The sequence below is a fragment of the Gadus macrocephalus genome, chromosome 13, assembly GCF_031168955.1.
Source record: "Gadus macrocephalus chromosome 13, ASM3116895v1".
NCBI lineage: Eukaryota > Metazoa > Chordata > Actinopteri > Gadiformes > Gadidae > Gadus > Gadus macrocephalus.
This window is the reverse complement of record NC_082394.1, coordinates 12,711,689-12,737,424: the sequence shown is the minus strand read 5'-3', so window position 1 is coordinate 12,737,424 and position 25,736 is coordinate 12,711,689. Positions and strand designations below refer to the sequence as shown.

At 42.1% G+C, this 25,736-nt stretch overlaps 1 protein-coding gene across 1 annotated transcript in view; it reads right to left on the bottom strand.

Annotated features, from left to right (window-relative positions):
• Positions 1 to 7: 7 nt before the first annotated feature.
• Positions 8 to 25,736, bottom strand: part of tox2 (TOX high mobility group box family member 2) — a 30,586-nt gene continuing 4,857 nt past the window's right edge. The window contains exons 3-5 of the mRNA XM_060069961.1: positions 20,130 to 20,475; positions 4,101 to 4,400; positions 8 to 2,922 (exon numbers count right to left, since the gene is read on the bottom strand). Of these exons, the coding sequence (XP_059925944.1) occupies positions 2,680 to 2,922; positions 4,101 to 4,400; positions 20,130 to 20,475 (889 nt within the window). The 3' untranslated portion in view covers positions 8 to 2,679. The remainder of the gene's footprint in view (positions 2,923 to 4,100; positions 4,401 to 20,129; positions 20,476 to 25,736) is intronic.

The window sequence follows — 25,736 nt, the reverse complement described above, 5'->3', positions numbered from 1 at the left end:
AAACCAACGCATTGATCTTGCACCACAAAGAAGAACGCCTTTGGGAATTGAAAAGCTGAATACAGTATGGTCTCCAAAACATCTTAATAAAGGAATAAATCTTAACATAAACCATAATAATACAAATAAAAGTCTTTGTTCTTTTCAAACTCAAGGACAGCGCCGGAATATAAACTAGCACACAACCAACAAGAACTGGAACTTACAAAAGCAACTGCAAAAAAATAGGGAAAGGAGAGGAAAGGAAAAAAAGAACAAAAGAACTCAAATCACAACATACAATCTTGTGATTGTTCCAGCGATAAAGAATAGAGTCATAGTCTCATAGAACACGCGCAGCGCAGCCTTCAGCCTTTTCATGTGGATTCTGCTTGACAGCAGAGCTTCACATGCACTACAGGTAATTGGAAGCAGGAGCCACGTTCTAGTTAAAACAAACCAACCTGTAAGAGGAAGATTGTGTTTACATTCTAGGGCTGCCGCATGGCTCCAGAAGGTCTGACTTTGACATTACGGAGCACACCTCATCCGTCCTGTAGAATCCATGTGACAGCCAATGTTAAAAGAAACAGTATTCATCTCCAGCTCCAGAACAGGGTAATGGGGTTGGGGGGTATTGTCTACGCGCTGACATTTTTTAAAGAAGAACTCAAATTTCCAACAGAGGGAGTGTATAGGTCATATTTGCAATCACACAGATTGAAATGTGTGCAATGATTTGCTAGGAATGCACCAGACCAAATTCAGACGCCATACTGGTAACAAAGAGATTTATGTTTTGGTTGAGATAAATAGGAGATGTAAAAATGTATTTCAATCGCCAGGAGTAGCCAATAAAGTGGCACTGATTGATCTCTGGCCACCAGATGGCAGAAAAGAGCCATTGTACTCAACAAATAAACTCATAGCCTCGTCCAGGCAATCTCCATTAACTGGTTTCTACAGTGCAAATAGCGTGAATAAAATAGAAAAAAACCAAACGTATTTAAAAACCAATAGGGGCCATCGGAATTGGAAAAAGATAGTTAAACAAATCCAATAACAGGCCGGTCACTGGCAGTTGGCCCAATGAGCCCTCATTCTGAACAGGATTTGTGAACGCAACAGTCCTATTTAAATGAATAGCAATCAAGTTTCTTAGTAACAGCTATAATGGTAGATGTGTGTATATACTAACCCCTCGTGTTATTGAAACAAGCAGATAAAGAAAGCTTTGCTACATTTAATTCCACACAAATATCATTATTTCAGGTTAATTATGTGTCCTTTAGGTGAGGTCATTTAATTGAGCACGAGTTCATGGAAACTAAACGTGAAAAGAAGTGCTGTGCAGTAACATATTAGATAGACGAAATGGTGGAATGGCCTTTCCGTAAGCCAGTCTCTGTGTACAGGTAATAGTATGAAGGACCATGTCCATGGTGAAAGAGCGTGCGATAGAGAGGGGAAGAGAGAGAGAGAGAGAGAGAGAGAGAGAGAGAGAGAGAGAGACAAACACACACACAAACAGACAGAAAGACAACAATCTGAAAGGAACGTAAACATAAATAAAGAAATAGCAGATTAAAATAGAGAAACAGACACAGAGCGATAGAGATCAAGAAAGAAAGAAATAATTACATCCAGGACAAAAGTCCTGTGCGGTGGCTTCACCATTATAAAGGTCTAGCAAGAAACCCAGTGAACAAGGGGTTAAGAAGAAGCACAAACAATAACATTTCAGTAGCAGATGTCCTTGAGGCGAAAACCAAGGACAAGGCAATTGCTAATCTTGTATTCCCGGCATGATCAAATCACCAGGCAACAGATATAAATAAAAGGACAGGAAATGAGGAATTCACATTCAAGGGTGTCAGCGGCGAAATGAAGATTCATGGTGAAGAGCCCCGGCGAAGGTGGCAAAAATTAACTGCAAATAAAAGGGACAGACGGCCTCCAAAGTCCAGCGTATATAAAGTAGGGGAGAGAGAGAGGGAGCGAGGGAGAGAGAGAAAAACACACACTGGTGCAAGAAAGGGTCTAGGCGACGGTGGTTGGGGCTAAGGAGAATGGGCTGTACTTTGTCATGGAGACAGGTACTTTTATTTGACAACCGGTCTACGTGTGTGTGTGTGTGTGTGGGGGGGGGGGGGTGTGTGTGTGCTTGCGTGTGTGTGCGTGTGCACAGACACTCTGCGTATTCTAAAAATATGAGTCCGTCTGTGACCAGCATCATCAGACCAGACTCATTTTCCATTCATTTCACAACACCATTTGTTACCACACTCACAAAAAAACAAAAACAAGTATTTTGGCTGGGTGTGCTGGTCTGGAATGGCGAAAATGTAGTTTATGAAGAATGTACCATTGTGTATGTATATTTTCATAGACCAACCTTGAAATAGTCTTTCATTTTCTTATTAAAACACATTTCTGCTTTCACTAGATAGACACACCTGTGTATATGCTTTATATACAATCTCTATTCAAATTAAAAAGATCAAATGTATTCACCTGTAAACTATTTATTTGCTGGAATGGCTTTTGTGATAGTCATGCTAAGTATTCATGCGGCCATCTTGGCTCTCAAAACTATCTGGGTGAGGGCAACTAATCACGCATTCAGTTCCCCTCACACGGACAGCGTTTGGAGCCAAGATGGCCGCTGGGTGAATATAGCCCAATGGCCACCATTTGGTTTCACATGGCTACCTGCTTCTGCTCCTCTCCCAGTCCATCCCACATGGAGGCCACTATCTTGGACACGTCTCCGAAGGTGGCGTTGGGGTTCTGTCCCTTAATGGCGGCCTGCGTGTCTCTGAAGAACAGGGCGTAGGCCGACACAGGCTTGGTGGGTTCATTGGGGTCCTTCTTCTTTTTCTTCTTCTGTGGTTTGGGCTTGGGCTTCATCATTTCTGAGGAGGGCCGCTTCTCGCCCGTGATCTAGTAGAAGAACGGACACAAACACACGTACATATGCACACACACACAGACACACACCCAAACACACACACAAACACACACACACGCACACACACACGCACACACACACACACACACACACACACACACACACACACACACACACACACACACACACACACACACACACACACACACACACACACACACACACACAGACAAACACACACACAAAAGGATTTATGATATGGCTGTAGAAAAAAAGCAGTTTAAGGTCTACAATATGGTTTCAAACAAGCCTCTGAAGTGCATGATTGGTCCTCTGAAGAATGCTTGTAACATTTGTCCAGGTGAACCATATAAACTTTATTTGAACCATGTGTTCAATACATGTGTAGTCGACATTAACTATTGCAGCCGTGATGAATTGAAAGGGACATTAACACAGAGCCCACCGCTCCACACACAACTGCCGTTGGCCTTTTTTTTAAATCTTTGATTACACACTGATGAAAAACAGACTTTTTTTGCTGAATGTAAATGTTTCGATAGGTTATCAGCAAGTTGAAAAAACTAAAACGATATGCATGCCATTCAGGATGACATGTTAAGAGTGCCATATGTGAATGTCTTTGATGTGACTGATGAAATGGCAAAATATTTTTTTTTATGTATATACATATGTTTTAAATCCTATGTGTTTAAAATCACACATTGGATTAATTACTGCCAGAACGATGTTTGGGTGGATATTGTTGTATGGACACCTTATGGCTTCCTGGGATCTTGAACTGCATATTGTATTGTTGTTTATTCCTTACACTGCATATTTGTTGACTAACTGGATGGCAATTGATACTATATTTATTGAACTGTAAAAAATGTGTTGCTAAGCAATCCCTGTGTTCGCTTGATGTGACTCCAGTGACATATTGGACACACAATAGTATCCACGTTAACAGTGTTTTCCAGTCCTCCAAAAAAACACCTAATGATAAATGTGCTTAGCGTACCAAACATAAAACATGGAAAATCACAAATGTCCTCGTCTAGCAGAAAACACAGAATGTCTTAATCAAATGGGTGACACTAACTAACAGCCACCAACAATACCCTCTCTCTACCATGGGAATCACTGCTATCCATCCCCTTCCAGAAACCAAAGGGGAAAACATGCAAATTGCAACGCACACAAGTACCTTCAAATGAGACTCATTCTCCTCCTCCTGATTGGAGCTGGAGGGGGAGGGTGTGGCCGATTTACTCCCGGGAGGGGAGGGGGAACCGTGGGGGAGGGGCCCGCGTCCGAGCTGGGGGTTCAGCTGGGACAGGGCGCTCATTGGGTTGGCCAGTATCCTATGGGAACTGTTTAGTAAAGGGTTGTGACGGGAAGGGTCGTAATGATGGCCATCTGGGTGGTGGTGGTGGTGTTGGTGGTGGAGGTGGTGGTGGTGTTGTTGTTGCTGGTGATGGTGGTGGTGCAAAGCCATCTCCTGCATCTGGGGTGAAAGAAAAATACCAGATTTACTAACTTAACTAACTTCAAAGGAAGAAATAAATGACGCTAATTATCCAAATGCATGTATATTTGGATGTTTATGCTTTAACTCTATTATTTTTGTTTCTGATAAGATTAACTTTGGATGACAAAATATTTTTATTTTATTGGATTTAAGACATCTTCTGATATTTCACTATTTAACCAAGAATAGACAAGAGGGAGAAATGATATCAGATAAAATTTAAAAGTTAACGTAATTGTTATCATGCCTGCAATCTCTCTGAACTGTGGAATACGCATAAGGGAAAACTTCTGTGGGGACCCTCAAATTCCATCTTACTTCACATTGCACTCTTACTTGAACCGCACATAAGAAGCTTCCTTACAAGCAACAAATTATCCTAGGAGATGTCGAATCTAACCACAGCCTCTCAAAACCCGTCCAATGTTTAACGTAACCACTCTGTTTCAAAACAGAACAACAGACCACTGCATTACCCACACATAGACGACAATATTTCAGCAAGACGTGAGAGAGTGGTAAGGGTGAATTGAAAATGGGAGAAAGAAAGAAAGAAAGAACAAAAATAATCTATAATTCGGCAGCGCTGTTAATTAAGTTCAGAGCGTATCTTTTCCATCGGCTGGGCCCCACAACGGATGGAAACAAAACAGCCATTATGGCTGATGATAGAGCCACTAATCAAGAACACTTATGGAGGAAAACCCATCAGCCATCCAGAGACCTGATAACCTCACACTCCAAGTTTACTTTCCGTAGCCTCCAAAGATTCTCCACCAGAACTAGTAGGGAGATCAAAAAGCCTTTTTCTTCTTCCACTACATGTAGAGACACAGAACACGGGCCGAAAGGATGCTTTTAATGCAAGCCTAAATGGAAATGTTTGGCAATTTACAGATCAGAAAGTGATGAACTAGCATTTATTAGGCCCCTTAAACATTCATGAGTTAAATAATACATTAGACATTAGCACAGTGCTAAAAAGATCAAATTGAAAGGGCCCCAGCATATGAGGTCTTGATAAACATGAGTTGAGGTTCAAAGATGAAGGCTTTGCCTCTCTAATCATAATTGGTCCCAGTAGGTTCCTGGAATAAAAAATGTGCTGCAAAGTAATGTTGTAAGAGGCTGTGGTCCGCTTTGAAAACACATCATATTCACAGGACATTAGATTCAGTGTTTGGCTCAGCAGCTGCTAACAATAGACAGCAGTGAACAAAGACATTCCTTTTGCATTTGAAATAACCCTGCTCTAACCTCCAGAACTAGTACAACCTCCAGCTTCCAATCACAATTGAAAACACCATCACTCCTCTGCCTAAAAAAATGGAAAAACAGCAAAGAAAATAAAGAAATGGAAACCCCAAAAACCGGGAGGAAGAAAAATAAATAAAAATCCATAAATTTCCCCTCACTCTCCACGGAACTGCTCTTTAAGGGTCTTCAACAACCAGCATTGAAAAACCAATTAATCAAACATGAATGCAGAAACAGCAGATTTATTTCCATGGCAACCGCCTCACAGCGAAAATTGTCAACCTTTAACGTGAGCTCCAGCATGTTTCATATAAACAACAATGGAGAGATTGAGAGAACAGTTCTGGAGGTGACAGTAGCGCTCCCTCCCAATGTCCAGAAAACACACCAGTACCCATCCTCTCTCTCTTTATAAAGCAAGAGAGTCATGAGGGACGAATATCAGTTTCCTCTAGAACACTTAAAAAGTGAAATATGTTGTTCTATATTATTTGAATACATATTGTTGGACACGAGGCAAAATTTGGAAACCGAATGCAAAAAGAATGGTATTTGTTGATTAAATACAGCGTACTCAATCCGTTAGCTTTTATTTATATCCGTGCCCATATTGCATAACACTTATTAATTTGCTGCTCCCTTTTTTTATTAGAGCAGAGTGTTCCTGCCTAACTAATGAAACACAAAGGCGTGAAAGCCTTTGTTACCAAACTACATTTCATTTGGAAAGTTACTGAGTGCATATGAGATATACAAGAAAAGATGCAAATATGGTATATAGGCGCTAGAGACTCGAAGAGGAGGGAGAGAACCAGACAGTTGACATTAAAGTAGACATCGCCCTACATAGCTATTAAAGTTTGCAGCCATTCCCACAGAATATCGTAACTGTTTAAATATCATAATACTAACCACTCACACAGTGATATTTGCCGGCTAAAAGTCATCCAAATGTGCTTTTTAAATGCCTCTAAGTGCTTTTAGTTGGTTGTGTTCACCTGGGCAAGACAGAGAGCGTAAGAAGTTATCTGGCGGCGCCATCGCATCTAAGCTAAATAAAACCACTGGCTGACAGCTATACAAATATTATGAAAGATTCTGACAAAGGTTGCTGGTTGCCATAGGTACTGTATGCTAATGCCTCATAGCATCATCCAAATGGTGAGCCAATGGAGGGGGGAGGGCTGTGTGTGTGTGTGTGTGTGTGTGTGTGTGTGTGTGTGTGTGTGTGTGTGTGTGTGTGTGTGTGTGTGTGTGTGTGTGTGTGTGTGTGTGTGTGTGTGTGTGTGTGTTGAGACTAAGTAACAGGGTTTAGTTAGTCATTACAGGTCTTCTTGCTCTATAGCAGAGATGTAGTGTTTCATATCATTGTGCATATTGGATTGGGACCATGTATGCATACATGAAGTATGCATATGCATAAGTAAACTAGAATATTGAAAGGCATTATTGTTTTGATGCCAGTGGAAATTATGTCAAATATACACACATAGTCATGGTTTAGCATGATTTTTGCCTGCCTCACAATATGCAGTATCAAATGTATCTTAATACTTACACAAAACTATTCAACACATTCAGGATTGCTGAATGTCTACCCTGATTCTAACCTGAATGAATCACACAATACCAACCCTATTGCTGTTTTGTGGTTCTCATGCTATTAAAAAGGTGAGTGACAGGGTATTTGTATTTGTGAGAGAGAGAGAGAGAGAGAGAGAGAGAGAGAGAGAGAGAGAGAGAGAGAGAGAGAGAGAGAGAGAGAGAGAGAGAGAGAGAGAGAGAGAGAGAGAGAGAGAGAGAGAGAGAGAGAGAGAGAGAGGGAGAAGAGAGAAATTCTTGGAATACCAAAATCCATCCCTTCAGGGAGGTCATCCCAGAGTTAGATTAGATTGCTGTTGGTGATGAGCAAGCCTCTGGTCGACCTAAATTGTGAAGCAGAGCCAGGAAACTTGGCCTGAACTTGCTCCTCTCTGCCACCATTACATCTGCCAAGTTTGTATTCACATCTTGTACATCATAGTAAAATGGGAGTCAAATAACAAAAGGCTTTCCAATTACGTGTAGCACATTGCATGCGGGATGGAATATGAGAAAGCCATTGTTCCTCTTGCACCCCCCGTGACCTTACCTTTGAAACTGTTTTCATGGCCACACCGATTGCCTGCACCGTTTGATTAAGCTAAGGGGATTTCACCAACACAGCACAGGGAGGTAGAGAAGAGGCTCCGGAGCCCGAGTGGAGCCGCAGCACCAAAAGAAGCTAGCTTGGCTCGCTAGCTATCGTTGTGCCAAGGACTACCAATAACCTCTATGTTTTTTTTGCAAATAATTCTAACCTGAGTCCTTTTAAAAAACCTTTGTTTTTTCCTTCATTTAAAAATGATAAATGTTTAATTCAGCTAGCATTTAGAACACAGACAGCCTTTGCAAGGGGAGCAGGCAACACTTGGCCCTTCTAAAATCAATAGTTGAATCTTGACAGCGTAATCTTTTGTCAGAAAACCACTAAATACTTGATCCTCATGAACTCCCCCTCTGAGTGACGATAAAATAATGATCATCCTCCATTAAAATGAAAAATGTCATACAAAATAGGAAAGACCACAACCAGAACTATATTCAGTCTCAAAGCATACTGCATCAACGAGATTTTCATTAGTAGCTTCCTCCTCTACTACTGTTTTAATTTATGTTAAAACCTTAGGTTCCAAACATTAACTTTGTTTAAATTTAATATTTTCTATTATGTCTATTTTGACCGGTGAATTTATTATGGCATGGCGAGGGTCAACGTATTACAAAAACAGACTTAGAAGTGATATGAAATTAAAAGAGTTATTTTAACTACAGAACAAATAACCAATAGAGGAGTTAATGTCAGAGCTTCAGAAGAGGGACTTACTTTACAGTTACGCTATACTTCAGCTACAGAAGATAACAAACTATTTTCAGAATTATTATCCAAATATTTGAATACCAGTTGGATAGTTCTCTACAAGCAATTAATGCAAAACCTTAGATGGTGCTCTCTAGTGGGAAACCCCTAAAGCATTACTCAGCCTGAGGAAGTTAGACAGACAGGTCAGACAAAAGTGTGGGCGTGTGTTTAACACTCCAAACATCTTAACGCATTCCATTCACAACCTTTACAATATGGAAATATGTCATTTGGAGTGGTCCTTTTGGTCCTCCATTGCCTTGTGTGCAATGGTAGATTATATCATTGGCACAACATAGAAATTTACTTGTGACATAAAATATTATGCCCATAGAGTAAGGTGATAACCGAAACCCTGTTAGCAGGAGAATGTTGAGATGGCACTGGAGAAAATACATTGGGCCTTGAAGGTCAATGTGTTTAACTTTCAATATGTTGAAGACAATAATACATGGAACGCAGAGCGTGTCAAACGAACTGCATTTCCAAAACGATGTGCTAAAGTGTAAATAATGTTTACATTTATTAATAATAATAAAGCGAAAAACACAAATGCAAATGCCAGAACATAACTGCAAACACCATTGCACAACTGCAACGCCACAACACAAATGCAATAGCTGTAAAAAACACAACAGAGTGGCCAGTGAGCAGAATGAAACGGACACACTATTCATTTGAGAGAGTCTACTGGCCAGTTCGTTTCATTGTCCTCATCCGTTGATGCTCACTTCCGCTATGCTGTGGCTTTTGCATTTGTGTTTTCCATCAATGGGCTTGTGTTTTTTTTTTTTTTTAATTTGCAAAGCATTTTGGATACACAATTCATTCGGCATGTGTCAGCCAAGGTCATTTTAAGCTTAAGATGCCATATTGCTACGTGACCATGCACAGCATTGCCATCATGAAGTCCTAATGAAAAACAAAGTTCACTACGCCAAACGCACCTGAGTTAAGGAGGTGGACGCACGGACAATCCCACATACTTCCCTCCACTCACTGTTGAGAGTGGGCAGTGCCTCGGCACTGCTTGTTTGAATGCATCCTGATCAATAACGGTGGGAGTTTTCCGGGGGCCCTTTTCCCCAGCCTCCTCCGTCTCTCCCCCGCCCGGGATCTGACGGGAGCCATCTTGTTCAGAGTGATGGCTCACTCACACAGGTCCGCCGCGCGCTATTGTAAAATCACCCAGCGTTTAATTGAAACAAATGACTATAATAATAGAACATTATCCCTGCAGGCGCACGGCCGTGACAGCTTTAATTAGCGGTGCGTTTGGAGACTGATCCCTCCACAGCGCGGCGCGCTGCAGCAGGTCGGGAGCCAAACGCTGGGGCCTCGCGGGCCCTCCCAGCGACTCGTCGTCGCTCAGCCCTCGGGGCAAAGTGCCGTTAACAGCTCTCTTCCTCAAAGCAAGCTGTCTCGCCCCTGGTTGCCTTTCCTCACTGTAATGTATTCTCATCCTCTCTCTCTCTCTCTCTCTCTGCATGACTCTCTCCCGCTCCTTATTCCTTTACCCGTCTCTTTGGCTTGTCGTACATATACCCGGGAGGGTCATTTGCAGATGCTGAAGAGTACTAATGAGAGGGAGCGCATTCAGGAATTCATGCGCGCACATTCAAGAAAAAAGCTAAGCAACACTGCCTCTCTTTTGCTCGCGTCACCGGAGGGATTCCACAGCACGGAGGGAAATACTGCAAGCAGAATGTGCTCGTATGTACAGAGTAACTTAATATGTGTTAAAAAAAAAATAAAATTGACATTAAGTCTGTTAAACAGAGTTAATTTACACACAAACAAACCATTGGTAAGGTATTTAGTTGAGTTGTTGAATCCAAATTTAAAAACGGTGAACTAACAAATTATCGTTTGCTATTCTGGCAAAGAGACATTTCGAGGCTTAGTTATTTTTTGGAACAACAAAAATGTTTAACACCAACACTTTTAGGTCAAGTATGTTTGCTCAATCCAAATACACGCTGGCATAAAATGGGTAAAAGCTAGAGGAAAGCTGCCCTCACATCCAATACGTACTGAACCTCTGATCAAGTCATTAATAATTGAGCTGAAAAAAGGCGCCCATTCCTCTAGAAAACAAGCAACCGTAAGTGTTAATTACAGTTGGCATGTGAGCACTTTGTTCATGTATATGTTAAATACTGAAGTTACAATTAACTTTCGCACCAATCTCCCATTTCACTTTCTCTAACAGGAAATTAATGTTTACCTATGTATCATAAATTAGAATATCGATTACCGAATATATTCATGATTAACAAAAATACATTCCTCCATTTTCAGGAGACAGGTCGATTGAAATTGAGCATTGACTTGACGACATCTGGTTGGAGATGCGGATCTGCCGCAGTGACCGCAACACGGTTGGTTGCAGATAGAAATGTTGTGATGCCCCCCCCCCTCTTCTCAGCACTTTCCACCCATGTCCCTCATTACAGCATGAAGTCAGAGCCTCCTTCCTCCTTCCTCTTTACTCTCTGTCTCTCTCTCCCTCTCTCTCACATACATATGTTTTCTTCCACGTTATGTATCTTTAGCCTCTCTCTCTCTCTCTCTCTCTCTCCTCTCTCTCTCTCTCTCTCTCTCTCTCTCTCTCTCTCTCTCTCTCTCTCTCTCTCTCTCTCTCTCTCTCTCTCTCACTTTCTGTGTCTCTTCCTCTTAACTTTATCTCAATGTTCCTCTACCTCTCCCGCCCCCAGCCTGGGAGCATCTCAGAGCCCACCTTACAGAGCGTGGCGTCAGAGAATCACAGCCTTGTCTGGAATGACATGTCGACACACACACAGACACACAGACACACACACACACACCCATACACACACACACACACACACACACACACACACACACACACACACACACACACACACACACACACACACACACACACACAAACACACACGCACGACTCACATGCACACCCATGCACAGATTCACTAGCACACACACAGACACACACACATGACTCACATGCACACACACGCACAGATGCACCAGCACACAGACAAACATGCACACACTCACACACACACTGAAACACACACAGACACAGGCCCCCCCACACACACACACAGACACACACACACTCATGACGGTTGAAGGCACGTCTCTGCTGCCGCTAATGAGACCGCTGACTGCCGTGTCAAACACAGTGTAGACCCTCTCCGTGTGTGTGTGTGTGTGTGTATTTGAATAATTGTGTGTGTGTGTGCGTGTGTGTGTGAGAGAGAGAGGGGGGTGGGTAGGGATGGGGTACGGATCAAAAATGAGCACAGATGCACAAATAATGAGTACAAAAAAAGAAAGAGCTCACAAACAAAAATATAGTCCCTTGTGTGTATGTATCTCCAAACATAGATACACACACACACACACACACACACACACACACACACACACACACACACACACAAACACCCATAGTCTGGGGTCATGCCAAGAACGATGGTACCAGAAGGTGATTTGCATGTGCTTTAACTTTGCTCATGCTCCAGAGCTAACACGTTTCTGACAGCAGCCTTCATCACCCTCATCCAACTGAGGACCTGAAGGAAAACACATGCTACGGTGAAGCGCTTGTAACATACAAATGATGTACTGCCGTGTGTGGGGGATACAGCAGCACTTAGTGGTATATAACAAGGACATCGCTAACACCCTCATTCAATGTCTAGATTCTGTTTCATTTTATTTCATTTTCAAGCAAAGTGTCCTTTTGTATTTCCTCGTCAAACCTGTATGCGTATTCATCCTAATTAACCGTATGTGATAGCCTTGGTAGACATGGGGAACATTTGGCGCAAACAAACTCAAGCCTTTTAGAGCCAATTAACATTTTCAACCACAGATGTTTTAAAATGAAAACTACTTCACATGAAAACGGCCTTGCATCCCTCAATGTTCTTAATCACAGATTTATCCTGAACATGCTCTTACGTGCAAAAACTGAATTATTGTGTTGTCTTCCACCAGAGGAGCACTGCACAGAGACGATATGGAGGTTCTCTCCATGGCCACCAGGGCAGCATATTCCTGCTGCCAGAAGCAGAATGGGCTGATGGATGGCTGAGATACAGCACAGTGCAATATGGACACGATTTCATGGCATGATAAATCGCAGCAGGGGCCACAGTTGCTAGATGTAATATGAAATGCTTTATCTACGTATCTTCCTTCATAACACCGGCTATCTGCTGTGGATAATTTTTGAATTGTTTCTTTGACTACACTGTTCTGCACTCGGATGATTTTTTTTGGTGGCATTGTGTTTTTGTTTGGAGGAGGCAGGCAAGAAACAGAACAAAAACAACCCACTTTATTTTTACCCAACATGTGTTTGTTGTATGTTCTTTGACTGAAAGAAAAACAATCACCTTCTTGTGTTGTTAGAGAGAGTAGACGCAGTGAAGCGCAGAACGCTGTGAACTGTTCTAAAGCAGAGCAGTGAATGAACATTCGTACCTCAAAGGAGTGGAAATTAAAACTCTATTGTGAAGGCATGCATTTGTCTCATAACTATTCCATTAAAGTTCAGCGCATGTGCCATTCAACACCACTTTTGATTAAAAAGAGAAATGAAGTTGACAACCGTATCCTCTGATTAGCTTAATCCTATAGGTTAATTGACTTTATCAGAGAGCGAGGGTAGGAAAAGATTAGCTGACATTGAAGCTGGCATTGAACATCTCCCCCCACACCCCCAATAATAAAATTGGAAAATAACTTCTTTCAAGGCATTTCCTAATATACAACTACAGTTTCATATCATATTGCCAGAGAAATAAGGTACTTTCTCCCAGGAGATGAGAAGAGAATGAATTTTTCTTATCGGTCATCTATTTTTCCACAGAATGCTATTACTTGCAGCCTGCCGTTGCTAAGCAACAGGAAATATTAATAGGAGCTTTTATTAGCTGGGCTTTACCAGTGGAGTACTAAAATGAGGAAGTGGAAAACATGAATGTGTTACATAAATCTCTGAACCTTTCAGGTTCGCACAAGTCTCTGTTTGTCCTCTGATTTATCGCTGTGATGGTTCATTTATGGGACTGGGGATGTGTGGGGGGGGTTACGGGGGTTGTGAAATACCAAAATGGTACATTAGCCTAAGGCGCTATTTGAAAATAAATAATCACAAACCAAAATAACCAACATTAAATAAATATAAACACACACACACATCTAACATTTTTTTGAATTCTGATATATTTCATATTATTATTGAATGAATATTTCTTACGGTGGATTTCAAGAGAGAGCGCTGAATAAGCAAATGCTGTTTTGTGTGATGGTGGGAGCCTTGATGATTCTTGCGCATTTCTAGTGTCTGAATGGCTAAAATAAGTGATATAAATATAAATCCCACTCTATCAGTGGGCTTGTTGAACTGTGGTGGAAAGGGCCAACCATTCCATCATGTTGCGGGACAGCGTAATCCTTTTAGCCAATGACTGAGAATGACGGCCTGGAAAGAAATGGCTTCTTGCTTCATATCATCACCGCATATTGCATTTTGAACGATAAGTATAGCACAATGCCCCGGCTCGAAAACAGACTTAAATCTATCGCCATTATGATGATGGACAATGCCAGTAACACATGCCAGGCAATCTAATGTTGGGAGCACATGCACAACAATAAATAAATAACTAATAAAATACAGACAGTGATCAGAATCGCTAGCCTTTTGGATTATCAGATTATATTCTTCTTTCCTGTGATGAATATGCATCAGTAATGAAAAACCAAAGCATTATGTCAGAGAAGGAACAAGATCCAATACATTTGGGTGAGGATTAGCAGTGGGGTATCTTCCCATAATGCATTTGGTATTTTGATGTAGGATAAATGTATGATCTAGCCCTAAATGAGCCTGTTGTGAATTAGGGTTAGGGTTATTTATAATGAACCTGAAGGTGTAGACATTGACATATAGCAGGCTTTTTGAAGTCTGCTACACGTTGTAGCGGACTGTTGTTATGTTTGCACAAATATTGATAAGCAAGTCCATCCCTTTAGAGCAGGGCATCCGGTCAATTCATGAATTAATGAATGAACAAATGGATGTGACCAACATACAATGCTCGCATTTGAGCCAGCAATTTGGAAATCTATGTTGTTATAGATGTGCACTTTTCTACACATCTTGGACTCTGACAGAGACATGGTAGCTCTTCAATGAATAAATCACAGGCCTACTACCATCCTGAATGAATCGTTATTTGTGTATCAGTCAGACAACATCACACGTAAACATACAAGCTAAACAACATTAAGGTCACATTGCTCACTTGTGATTCCAGAAAGTCTTCACGTGCAGTATCCGAGATGTGTATCTCTCTGGGCTTTTTATTGATAAGATCAGTGCAACCTGAGCACAGCTATTCAATGTCTAATGTGTTTTGGAACTTGTGAAAGATAGTATGACAGTGAGGACATTAACATAGAGAGAGAGAGAGAGAGAGAGAGAGAGAGAGAGAGAGAGAGAGAGAGAGAGAGAGAGAGAGAGAGAGAGAGAGAGAGAGAGAGAGAGAGAGACAGAGAGAGAGAGAGAGAGACAGAGAGAGAGAGAGAGAGAGAGAGAGAGAGAGAGAGAGAGAGAGACCTGCCAAATGCATCAAATCACAGAAAGGCTGTGCTGTGGTGGAGAAGCCAGGAGGGGCTTCTCCACCACAGCACAATAAGTATCCCTGAGTCTGACGAACTGGAAGAATTACCTCTCTACAAATTGTGGGGAGTACAAGTGCATTATTCACTCTGGCTTGACAGACGAGACGAATGCTGGGTTTCTGTTTAAAGGATGCAGTTAGCATAATTCATTATGTCTCCCTTGTTAACTTTAGTTGTATATTTAGAAAAAAGCAAGAATCAATCATAAGCCCGACTAAAAACAAAATTGTTTGATCCTTCTAGTGGAATGTATTTCGCATGTTAAACAAAACATTTGGATCTCTCACTGGGCAAGAGAGCAAAGAGAGACCAAAGAGAGCAGAGCAGCCAAATATCTGCCATTCCAAAATGTGTGCTAGCTTTTGAAAACCCACGTCATTCATGAAAATGCTGTTACCAACAACATTCGTTCAAATTAAAAACATCATTCAAATGAACAATACTCAAAGAAATGTTAAATAAACACCCATTGTGTTGCGGTTGTCTTGCTATTTATGATAAATTAGTATCTAAATATTCCACATATGGCCCGCTATGTAGCTGAGGAGCCAACCTTGAACAACGTTACCCACCGTGAACAAGGCTCATACTAGATCATTGACTAGGCTACGTTGAAACACCAAAATAATGTAAAACATATACAAATACACCTTTAAAATATTCCCGAGATACAAGAAACTCAAGGTTCAAGGCTATTTTCACCACATTTTCCCAACAGAATAAAATAAAGATTCTCCTCTTCTTGTGACCGTACCAGAGCATCTTTGCCCCCCCCCCCCCCCCCCCCCCCAGCCACTATTCCCACTCTCTCTCGCTCCCCTCTATCCTCATCCCCCCTTCTCTCCGTCCAGCCCTATAGCACTCTTTTCATTGCCCAGCTCACGTATTGAATCTGCCTGATGAAAACAGATCTCACTGCGGCACCACAATAGAATGGCTGATGCAGGAAAGATGAACCGTAATGGATTTTTTTTTTCAATGTGCTCAAGATTGAATATAAGGCCTGACCTCCAGATGTAGTGGATCCATTTCAACAGCATAGATATTGTTTATAGTAGACACGTGCACGTACACAGAAACACACGCACACACACACACTGATACGCTCACACTTGTACTCGTAGACACATGCACACACACACACACACACACACACACACACACACGTTTGGGAATGCGCCCTCCCCCTACACACACAGTGTATACATATTACATAGACACACTCACACACAAACGTGCTCACAAATGTAGAATCATCCAAACACACATACACACACGTGTGTGCGTGCACCCTCCCCCAACACACACACACGGTGTCTACACATTACAAAGACATACACCCACACACACACACACACACACACACACACACACACACACACACACACACACACACACACACACACACACACACACACACACACACACACACATCTGTGGGTGCACCCTCCCCCTCCTGTCTTTATATTACAGACAAAAATTCAAGCACACACACACACACACTCACACACACACACACACACACACACACACACGCGCGCACACACACACACACACACACACACACACACACCAGGGGCAACTTCCCCAGCAGCAGCACCTCATCCCATCAACATATATACTGTTGCTATCGAGCCCCTCCTCCCTGGCCCAGACCAATGCCCATCCAGTGCAGTCTACCAGGAGCGAAAGCAGCTCTTTATTTATCCATCTATCTGCGTGGAGTATCTACGTTGATAATGGCAGCGCCGCCTTGTTTGAAGTGCACAGTCCGCCTAATTACCCTGCCCACCAGAGTGTGTCAAGGTGACTCACCGTTTTTAATAGATACCCGGGGTCTCTCTCCCTACGCTCACACACACACACACACACACACGCACGCACGCACGCACGCACACTCACACACACACACACACACACACACACACACACACACACACACACACACACACACACACACAATGAACCTCTGCTATGCTTTGGGTAGATTTAGCCATGCGGGCGATTCGATTTGAACTGTTTCTTCTTGGGCCGCTGTATTCTATCTGTGCTACTTTATATGCTACATTATACGTTTTATCCTGGGTTTTTTAGCTGTGGTTTATGGATTTGTCTCTGAGCTGTTCAAAACCAGATTGTGGTTGGAGAAAATCGAGGATTGAGTAGTTTAAGAGCAAAGAAAAAAGCAATTTGTAATAGATCCCAGATAAATAAAAATACTTTTGCTTTCATTTGAGTAATCAAGCAGTGATTTTATGCCATTACTCTAAACCCTACGTCCACACTGCTACGGTTCTATTCGAGAACCCAGGACAACAGAATAATAATACAGCACCGTGAGGAGACCCTGATGAATCATTTCATTGAAATTCTATTTGAAATAGCTTTTTTTTACCTGACTGGATTTACAATAAACTAAAAGCCCCCTTTGGATCCCTCACTATCGGCACCAACATCAGCTCAAACCGCTGCCATTAACTCATCCACTGAATACAATAACACAGCAACTAGCGTGCTGGTTCATATTAAAAGCAAAAGGAAAACAACCACAACAACAAAAGCATAAAAGCCTGGTGTGTTTTCATCGTACAACCTGCCATATTCGCTTTATTCTAACCAAGCCATGTGAGCGTGTGTGTGTGTGTGTGTGTGTGTGTGTGTGTGTGTGTGTGTGTGTGTGTGTGTGTGTGTGTGTGTGTGTGTGTGTGTGTGTGTGTGTGTGTGTGTGTGTGCGTCTGTGTGTGTGTGTGTGTATGTGTGTGAGTGTGTGCTTTGAAGCTGTAATGAATTACCTGTCCACCAAGAGAACAAATGGCCAATCAACCACTGTCTCCCCTGTAAAGGTCATGATCAAAATGTGAAATGACGATGAAGATAAATGATATACGAGTCCAATACCTATGGGAGCATTACAGGGAGCAGCGGCGTATATTTCAAGATTTGTATCAAGCCGCGGCATTGCCTGGGACCAGTGGATGCTGTTTACCCCTCATCTGTCATTGTTTATGAGAAACATTCAAATATGCTGCGTGAAATTTAATACGCATGGCAGCCTCTTAGTTTTTGTCAAAGGGATGATGAATCCTACATCTAAAAAATAACAAGTTTTTTTGTATTCAACAGGATTGGTTGTTTACACAATATGGCAACTGTAATAAATAAATAAAAAGCGGCAATGAAACGATAGAACATTGTGAAATTCTGACCTTCAAAGTTCAGATAGGATTTTGGATACACCAAAAGGCGATGTCATCATCAATATAAAAATCAAATCTAAAAAGAATGTTGCGTTTCATTTGATGTTGTCTGGCTGAAGGCATCTGAGAACGCCCTGTACTTAAATATGCATGAATCAATAGTAAAACTGGCTTCATCTTCAATACACAAATGTAGCTACTCTGGTTGTGTAGATAAGATAAAATACAGAAAGCTTTGGTTTTGTACATTTATTGTAGCAAAACTGTAACACGTACATCATTTCTTCAACGCTGTTACCTAAGAAAATGGAAATGCCAAAATGCGGGGAAAGGTTCTATTTTTTACTGCATCACATGTGAATGCAATTACGGGTTGTAATTAGGGAAGGGTTTTGTATGGTGCTGAGAGTAATCAGCGGGTATTCATCGTGATATGCCTGACAGATTGACCGATGCAAGCTGTCTCCAAATTATACTATAGAATTTACCCACAATCCTTTTCTCCGCGAATAAGAGCTGACTTAGCAGCCAATGAGCACCATTAAAGTCCCACACCCCCCATTTCTTTCCTCCTTCATGTTGTAATATATTCTTTATGTTAAATTTCCTTTTTGTGTGCGGTTGCACACAGTGTATCATGAAATGAGTGCTTGCATGGCGGTTTCGTTTTAATGAGGTTGATATTTTTGTACATCCAAAAAAGTGTTTGATAGATATAACGATATAAAGATATAACTCATGTTTTATATTAGGGATATGAAACATTTGCTGCACGAATGATTTTGCATGACACTTTGTCTGTATGTCAGTCTTTCTGTCTCTATATATCGCTCTCTCTGTCTCTCTCTTCCTTCTCTCTCTCTCTCTCTCCCTCTCCCTCCTCTCTCTCTCTCTCTCTCTCTCTCTCTCTCTCTCAATCTCTCTCAATATCTATCTGCCGATATGTCTTGCTCTTTATCTCTCTCTCTAGCTCTCTATCTATCTACCTATCTCTCTCTCTCTCTCTCTCTCTCTCTCTCTCTCTCTCTCTCTCTCTCTCTCTCTCTCTCTCTCTCTCTCTCTCTCTCTCTCTCTCTCTCTCTCTCTCTCTATCTATCTACCTATATCTCTCTCTCTCTCTCTCTCCCTCTAGCTATCTACCTATATGTTTATCTCTCTATATATATCTACCTATGTGTCTTTTTCTATGGCTCTCTCTCTATCTGTCTATATAGCTATCTCTATTTCTATCTCTGGCCAGATCTCTATCCGTATATCTATCAATCTATCATTCAAAATATATAACTATCTCTCTCTCTATCTCTCTCTCTCTCTCTCTCTCTCTCTCTCTATCTATCTATCTATCTATCTATCTATCTATCTATCTATCTATCTATCTATCTATCTATCTATCTATCTATCTATCTATCTATCTATCTATCTATCTATCTATCTATCTATCTATCTATCTATCTATCTATCTATCTATCTATCTATCTATCTATCTATCTATCTATCTATCTATCTATCTATCTATCTATCTATCTATCTATCTATCTATCTATCTATCTGTCCACAGATCAAATAAACTCCTAGGTATAGACTGCGTTCCCGCTCCCTCGTTCCCCTTTGACTTCCACTCACCGAGGGCATCTGGCTGGAGAGCAGGTGTCCGTCCTGGGCCAGCATGTTGGACATCATGAGGGCGGGCAGCTCCGGGTAGGAGTAAGGGTTGATGAGCCCGTTGTGGGGCAGCGAGTGGCAGAGGTACCCGGTGGAGTCGTGCTCCATCAGGTGGAGCAGGGAGGGCTCTGGGTGGTTGGGTGGAGTGATTGGCGGGATTTCGTAGTCCTCGTCGCCAGCGGCATTCCCGCTGGCGTTTCCGGAACCGCCACCGCCGCCGCTCTGACCCGTGTAGCTCTGGGAGAAAGGCAGGGACAAGGAAGGGAGATAATGAGTGATCACATATGGTTTGCATGTATGAAAAGCACTGAATGGGAATTATACATACAGAGGCCTGGTAAAGTAATAGTAGTTTTAAAGCTAGGGTAAGCTATTTATTGTAGATGCATTTTTGGCATAATTGTTAACAACTAGCTAGCAAGCTAGTTGTGTGTTTTGGGGGATTGGCTTTGGAGGGAGGCCTGAACTTTTTGGTAGGATACTTTCAACGTCAAGCATACTCTGGTTTCTATACTCTGGTTTCTGCTCCCAAATCCCAGAATGCATTGCAGATGCGCTGTGTAGAGCAACTCATGAGGACCCTCGTGACGCTCTGGCCTCTCAGTTATACGATATACAGTTACAAGATACATTACTTTACCTTATAAAGTAGCTTTATGTCAGTGGGCTAATAAAAGTGCCTTCCAAAAGCCACATCTTTGTCTACACCATATCGGGAAAAAAACACCAACAGGACCACAGTGAAATCCGACACACTGTAAAACGTAATAAGTGCAATGTTTATGTGTTACACCCGCAGAATATCAGAACATCCAATCCCTATTAAATAACAGCACCCGCCACGGTATCAAAGTAAGTAGTACGGCATCATGGCTGTGAGATTCTGCACAAAGAGAGCTCCACTCAAACCACTATTACTGAAGAAAGAAGAAGACCCTCTGTTTCACGGAGTTGTCCAAAGAAAAATAGCGGGGGGATCTTAACAGGGAATGAAAAGCCATTTTGTCTAATACGATCCAAGACGACTACCATTGTAACGGCCCAGTCAAATTAATCATCACAAATAATATTCTGGTGTCAGCCATTCAAGGGGTTTTTAATAGAATTTCTATGATTCATGTCTCGCCGTATACATCAAACAGTCAGTTCTGCAACATTTCAGAAATCAATTCAATATCATCTTTGTGTAGGCTGTCATCTCGGCTGGCAGAGCGGTCATTTATCTCTCAAACAGATACTTTTAGAAAATAAAGGGCAAAAAGAAAGAGATGGGGCTGTGGAGGGGGAGAGGAGTAAGGATAGTGACTACTATTTTGTCCACCACTGCCACGGACTGTCCACATTTACAGGCGGGTAAATACCAGGTGGGTGCAGAGGGACAAAAGGGCAATTGCATTGCTTTTGCGGGAAATCTACAGCTTTTAGATTTGATTGAATTAGATGCATTCTAATTGATTATCAAAGATAAGCAGGTACTACAACGAGTTAAAAGGAAAATCATTATACGCAGAGATTGCAGACAGAGAAGTCAACATTTAAAATGTGCTTTAATCCGCTTGCAAGTTGGGACAATTTAAAAAAGAAAAATGAGTAAAAAGCTTCAAATTGGTTTACTTTGCGTTGACATTGTGTGCGAAACTGGTGGATATTCATTTTCTGAGCTTTCCCTTTGAAGACAGCTGCTTTTGTAAACCTTATGGGGCAGAGTTATTGTTTGGTCTAATGGACACGAAAACAAACACTTCCTGAGATTCAATTCCCCTCATAATTGTTGGAAGGAAACTCAACTGTCTGATGTAAACATTGGGAGCATTGTGTAAAGCGAGCCCCCCTGTACACGTCCTCTTGGCAGCCTCGTGTGGCTGTCATCATTTTTACCGTCCACTCATATTGTTGGGTCTTGATACATTGGGGAAGCAAACCCACAACATGAGATCCATCATGCTTAGTGGTCCCCTCTCTAGTCCTGTTTTTATCAGCCTTTAGATTTCATTTTCCTACTTTGTTTTTTGTTATTCTTAGAGTATGTGCTTTGCTGACGTTGTCCGTGACCCATTGAATATCTTTGCTTGTGTTTGAGAGAGATAGGAACTGAGGGTCTGCGTCATGTGTTGGGATTGCTTTGAATAAAAAACTGCAGTGCTGCACTTGATGATAAAATGTAAATACCAAGAGTGTATGAAAGTGTGCAGGCAAAAAGGACTTAGATGCCATATTTCACAATAGTAATGCTTGTGCAGAGGAAGAACATAGGGACTAATGTAAACTAATAGCCTCTCTATACGTCTTCCCAATATAAAATCCAAACAAAGGAAGTGGATTTGAAGGATGTGACAGGGACCAACATATTTTCTTGTATTGCATTGTTAATCCTTCACTTTTTCCTATAAATACCCTGCATATTTAGACACATGTTTATGATCTAATGACACACTATTCAGCGACTCTGAGGGAAGATAATAACTATATTATAAATAGAGTTATATTTTGTTATTTTGACTCTTATGGAGTACAGATCAACCTAAAACAGTACACAAAAGAGAGGTTAGATGAGGCACAAGGAGCGTGATCTGTGGAACTATCGAAAGGCAGGCATCCAACAGATTGGGGCCCAAAGACTGTTTGTTTCATGGAGAGCTCTATTCCTAATGAGATTGCACAGAGCCAACAACAACAACAACCGCAACAACATACTGACTAACGATTCGCCTTTTCTCTTTGAAATGTAAAATCAGAACAAAGGACATGCATGGGATGAGTCCCCCAGCCCAACATATGTCCTGGTAACGCATTGCATTATTAAACATAACCCACCATCCCATGTGTGGCTGCAGCAGACCTCTGCTGTACAACCACACACATAGATTGCTGTGTTTGCAGCCCATCACAGAAGACAACCATGTCCTTCCTTGATCAATATCACCGGCGACACACGACACTACAGGGACTATCACTGCCTATATATAGCCTTCCCCATTTTTCCATTTCACTAAATATTTCTTCTTCTTTTTTCCTTACACTGACTCCAGCACAATCTGTGGTGTTTTAATTAAGCGACGCATCCGCTCAGACCGAAACTGCTACATCTACGGCAGACACACCTTTCATTTAAGAGAAACAGATGAACACACAGTTGGTCTGGGACGGAGATGGAAAATAAATAGCGCTGAATGGGAAGCGCTCCAGCCCGTCTTGGCTTGGCACGGATCTGGGTCTCCGGCGACGCCTGAGTAACCAGGGCCCTCTGTGGATTACATCGACTGTAGCAAATGGCTCATTATCTGCAAATTTTGCTGGGAATTAGTTACGCTGTCTCTCTTGAAAGTGAGAAGAATTAACTAAGGATATGGTTGCCGGGCGAACACATTTATCGCATTAGCGGTTAAGACTGTCGTATCCAAAACATAATATTTAGATGGCATTCTTTTTTTATTGCTTCGGTTTTATGGACGAGTAGTAGTAGTAGGCTAGCATTTGTTTGTGTTTGGTTTGTGTATGCGCTGATTTACATACTACAGCTTGTATTGATGCTGGCGGGGTCATGCATTACTGGTCCACATGCAGATACCTCGCTAAAAGGTTAGTCAATAAATGGAATTACACAATAGCACTAGACAAGAGCATGGCCTGTATCGTTGGAAAACTATTATTTATTCATTATTGGAATTCCTGTTGCAATTGTACTTCCATTTATGCAACTAGAATGCCGATTGAATAGACATCCATGTATGTGTAAAGAATAGATTATATGGAATATATAGAGAGCAATATTGGATGAGGCACCGATAGCATAATCTACGATAGTGGGAATATGTAAAGGCAGATGCTGGAATCAGGCACGGCGCACAACACAGTTTGGAGTCCAAAGTCAGCGTTTGTTTGGCGGGGAGGGCGGGAAAGACAGCTCGGCCAGAGACGATGACAGATCTGCCGTACCACTAATGTGCACTTATCTGCCTATTGGAGAGCTTTGTCACAACGTGATTTATGCTTGAAACTCCCCCACATACTACCGCTTCCATCACCTTCGACACCCTCTCCCCCTCCTCCTCCTCCTCCTCCTCCTCCTCCTCCTCCTCTTCCTCCTGCTCCGCGTCGGCCGCAGTAACCCCTCCCCCCTGCCCATGACAGGGCCCGGTTATCTCTCTTTTTCACGTGGTCTGAGTTTATTTTAGAGGGTGTCATCCATTTTGTCCACGCTGAACAACCCCTTCCCCAAATAAAGCTCCTAATGTACTTATATATTCATGCAGTTCACCTCAGAGGTCCGTTTCTTCTCTCGGTATAGGTTGCTGTTGACTGTTGGAACCATTTTGGTTTTGCTTAAGATTATGGTGTGGAAAAGAAATAATCTATTTTAAGAGCTTGTCACATAGTATGTCAAGAGAAATGCACTATTCTGTGGTAGAATAGTAAAATAAAGTCTAGTGCCATTTGTCAAGAAAGGAATCCGTCCCAGATTGTTATACGAATTACTTAGAATGTGCATGAAACGGGGTGAAGGCCACAAGCTATCACTTGGGCACTGTGTAAGACAAGGCTAGCATCACATTCCACCATGATGAGCCACACAACCATCTTTTGGAGTACATCCTACTACCAATGGACACATTGTGGCAGTAGGTCACGGTCAGAGGTGGTGACCCCCAACCCTGATGTCTATCATGCCCTCTGCCAGGGGCCTAACAGGTCTGGAGCCCCGAGGGGCCCTCACTGATCTCAGCAGGTCCTGCCTCTCCAGACTCGCCTCCTATCCATCCAGGGAATTAAATGGAGTCAATCTATTATTTACTTGCATGTTTACGTGTTTGTGTGTTTGTCGCTGTTCGCAAACGGGTTTGACGGTCGGCAAGGTTAAAATCGCTTTTCCGGCGCCTGAGCCCCAATCTGCAATATCGACTTTGCTTCGACCAGGACATGTCAACGAAAAAGTTGCCAATGATCTGTGACAAGCAACTGTTTCATGCGACCATCATGTCAAATGAAAGAAGGAACAAATATCCACGCCAAGATTTACAACCCTAACTACGGCAACTCATACAGAAGGACAAACTATCAAACAGCAACAGATGGCCAGGTTCACCTCGTACATCATTACCAACAAACCCGTCCTTCCACTCACAGCCAGCCGCTCTCATTGCGAACTTTCGTCTTTCGTGTGTGTCTCTTTCCGCATATACCTCTGCTTTGTCTCCTGTTCCTTGTGTACAACGCGCTCGTCAGCCAAAGGGTCAGGGGTCATCCACATCTGATCGCATGTCGGAGCGTATTAGAATCACAGCTTTTGCGCCATGTCATATTTCATTATGCATTTGACTCTTCTCCCGGGTCGTGGGGGTCAGTGTGATTTGATTAGATGACAGAAATGATATAATTTGCGTTTAACCCTGGGCTGTATAGGCTCTGAGTGGACTACTAATGCATTTCACAAAAGATAGGGGCTGATCTTCTCCACCAGTGACTAATCCGAAGTGGCACACACTGCAGTGAATGTTTGCGTGTGTGTGTGTGTGTGTGTGTGTGTGTGTGTGTGTGTGTATGTGTGTGTGTGTGTGTGTGTGTGTGTGT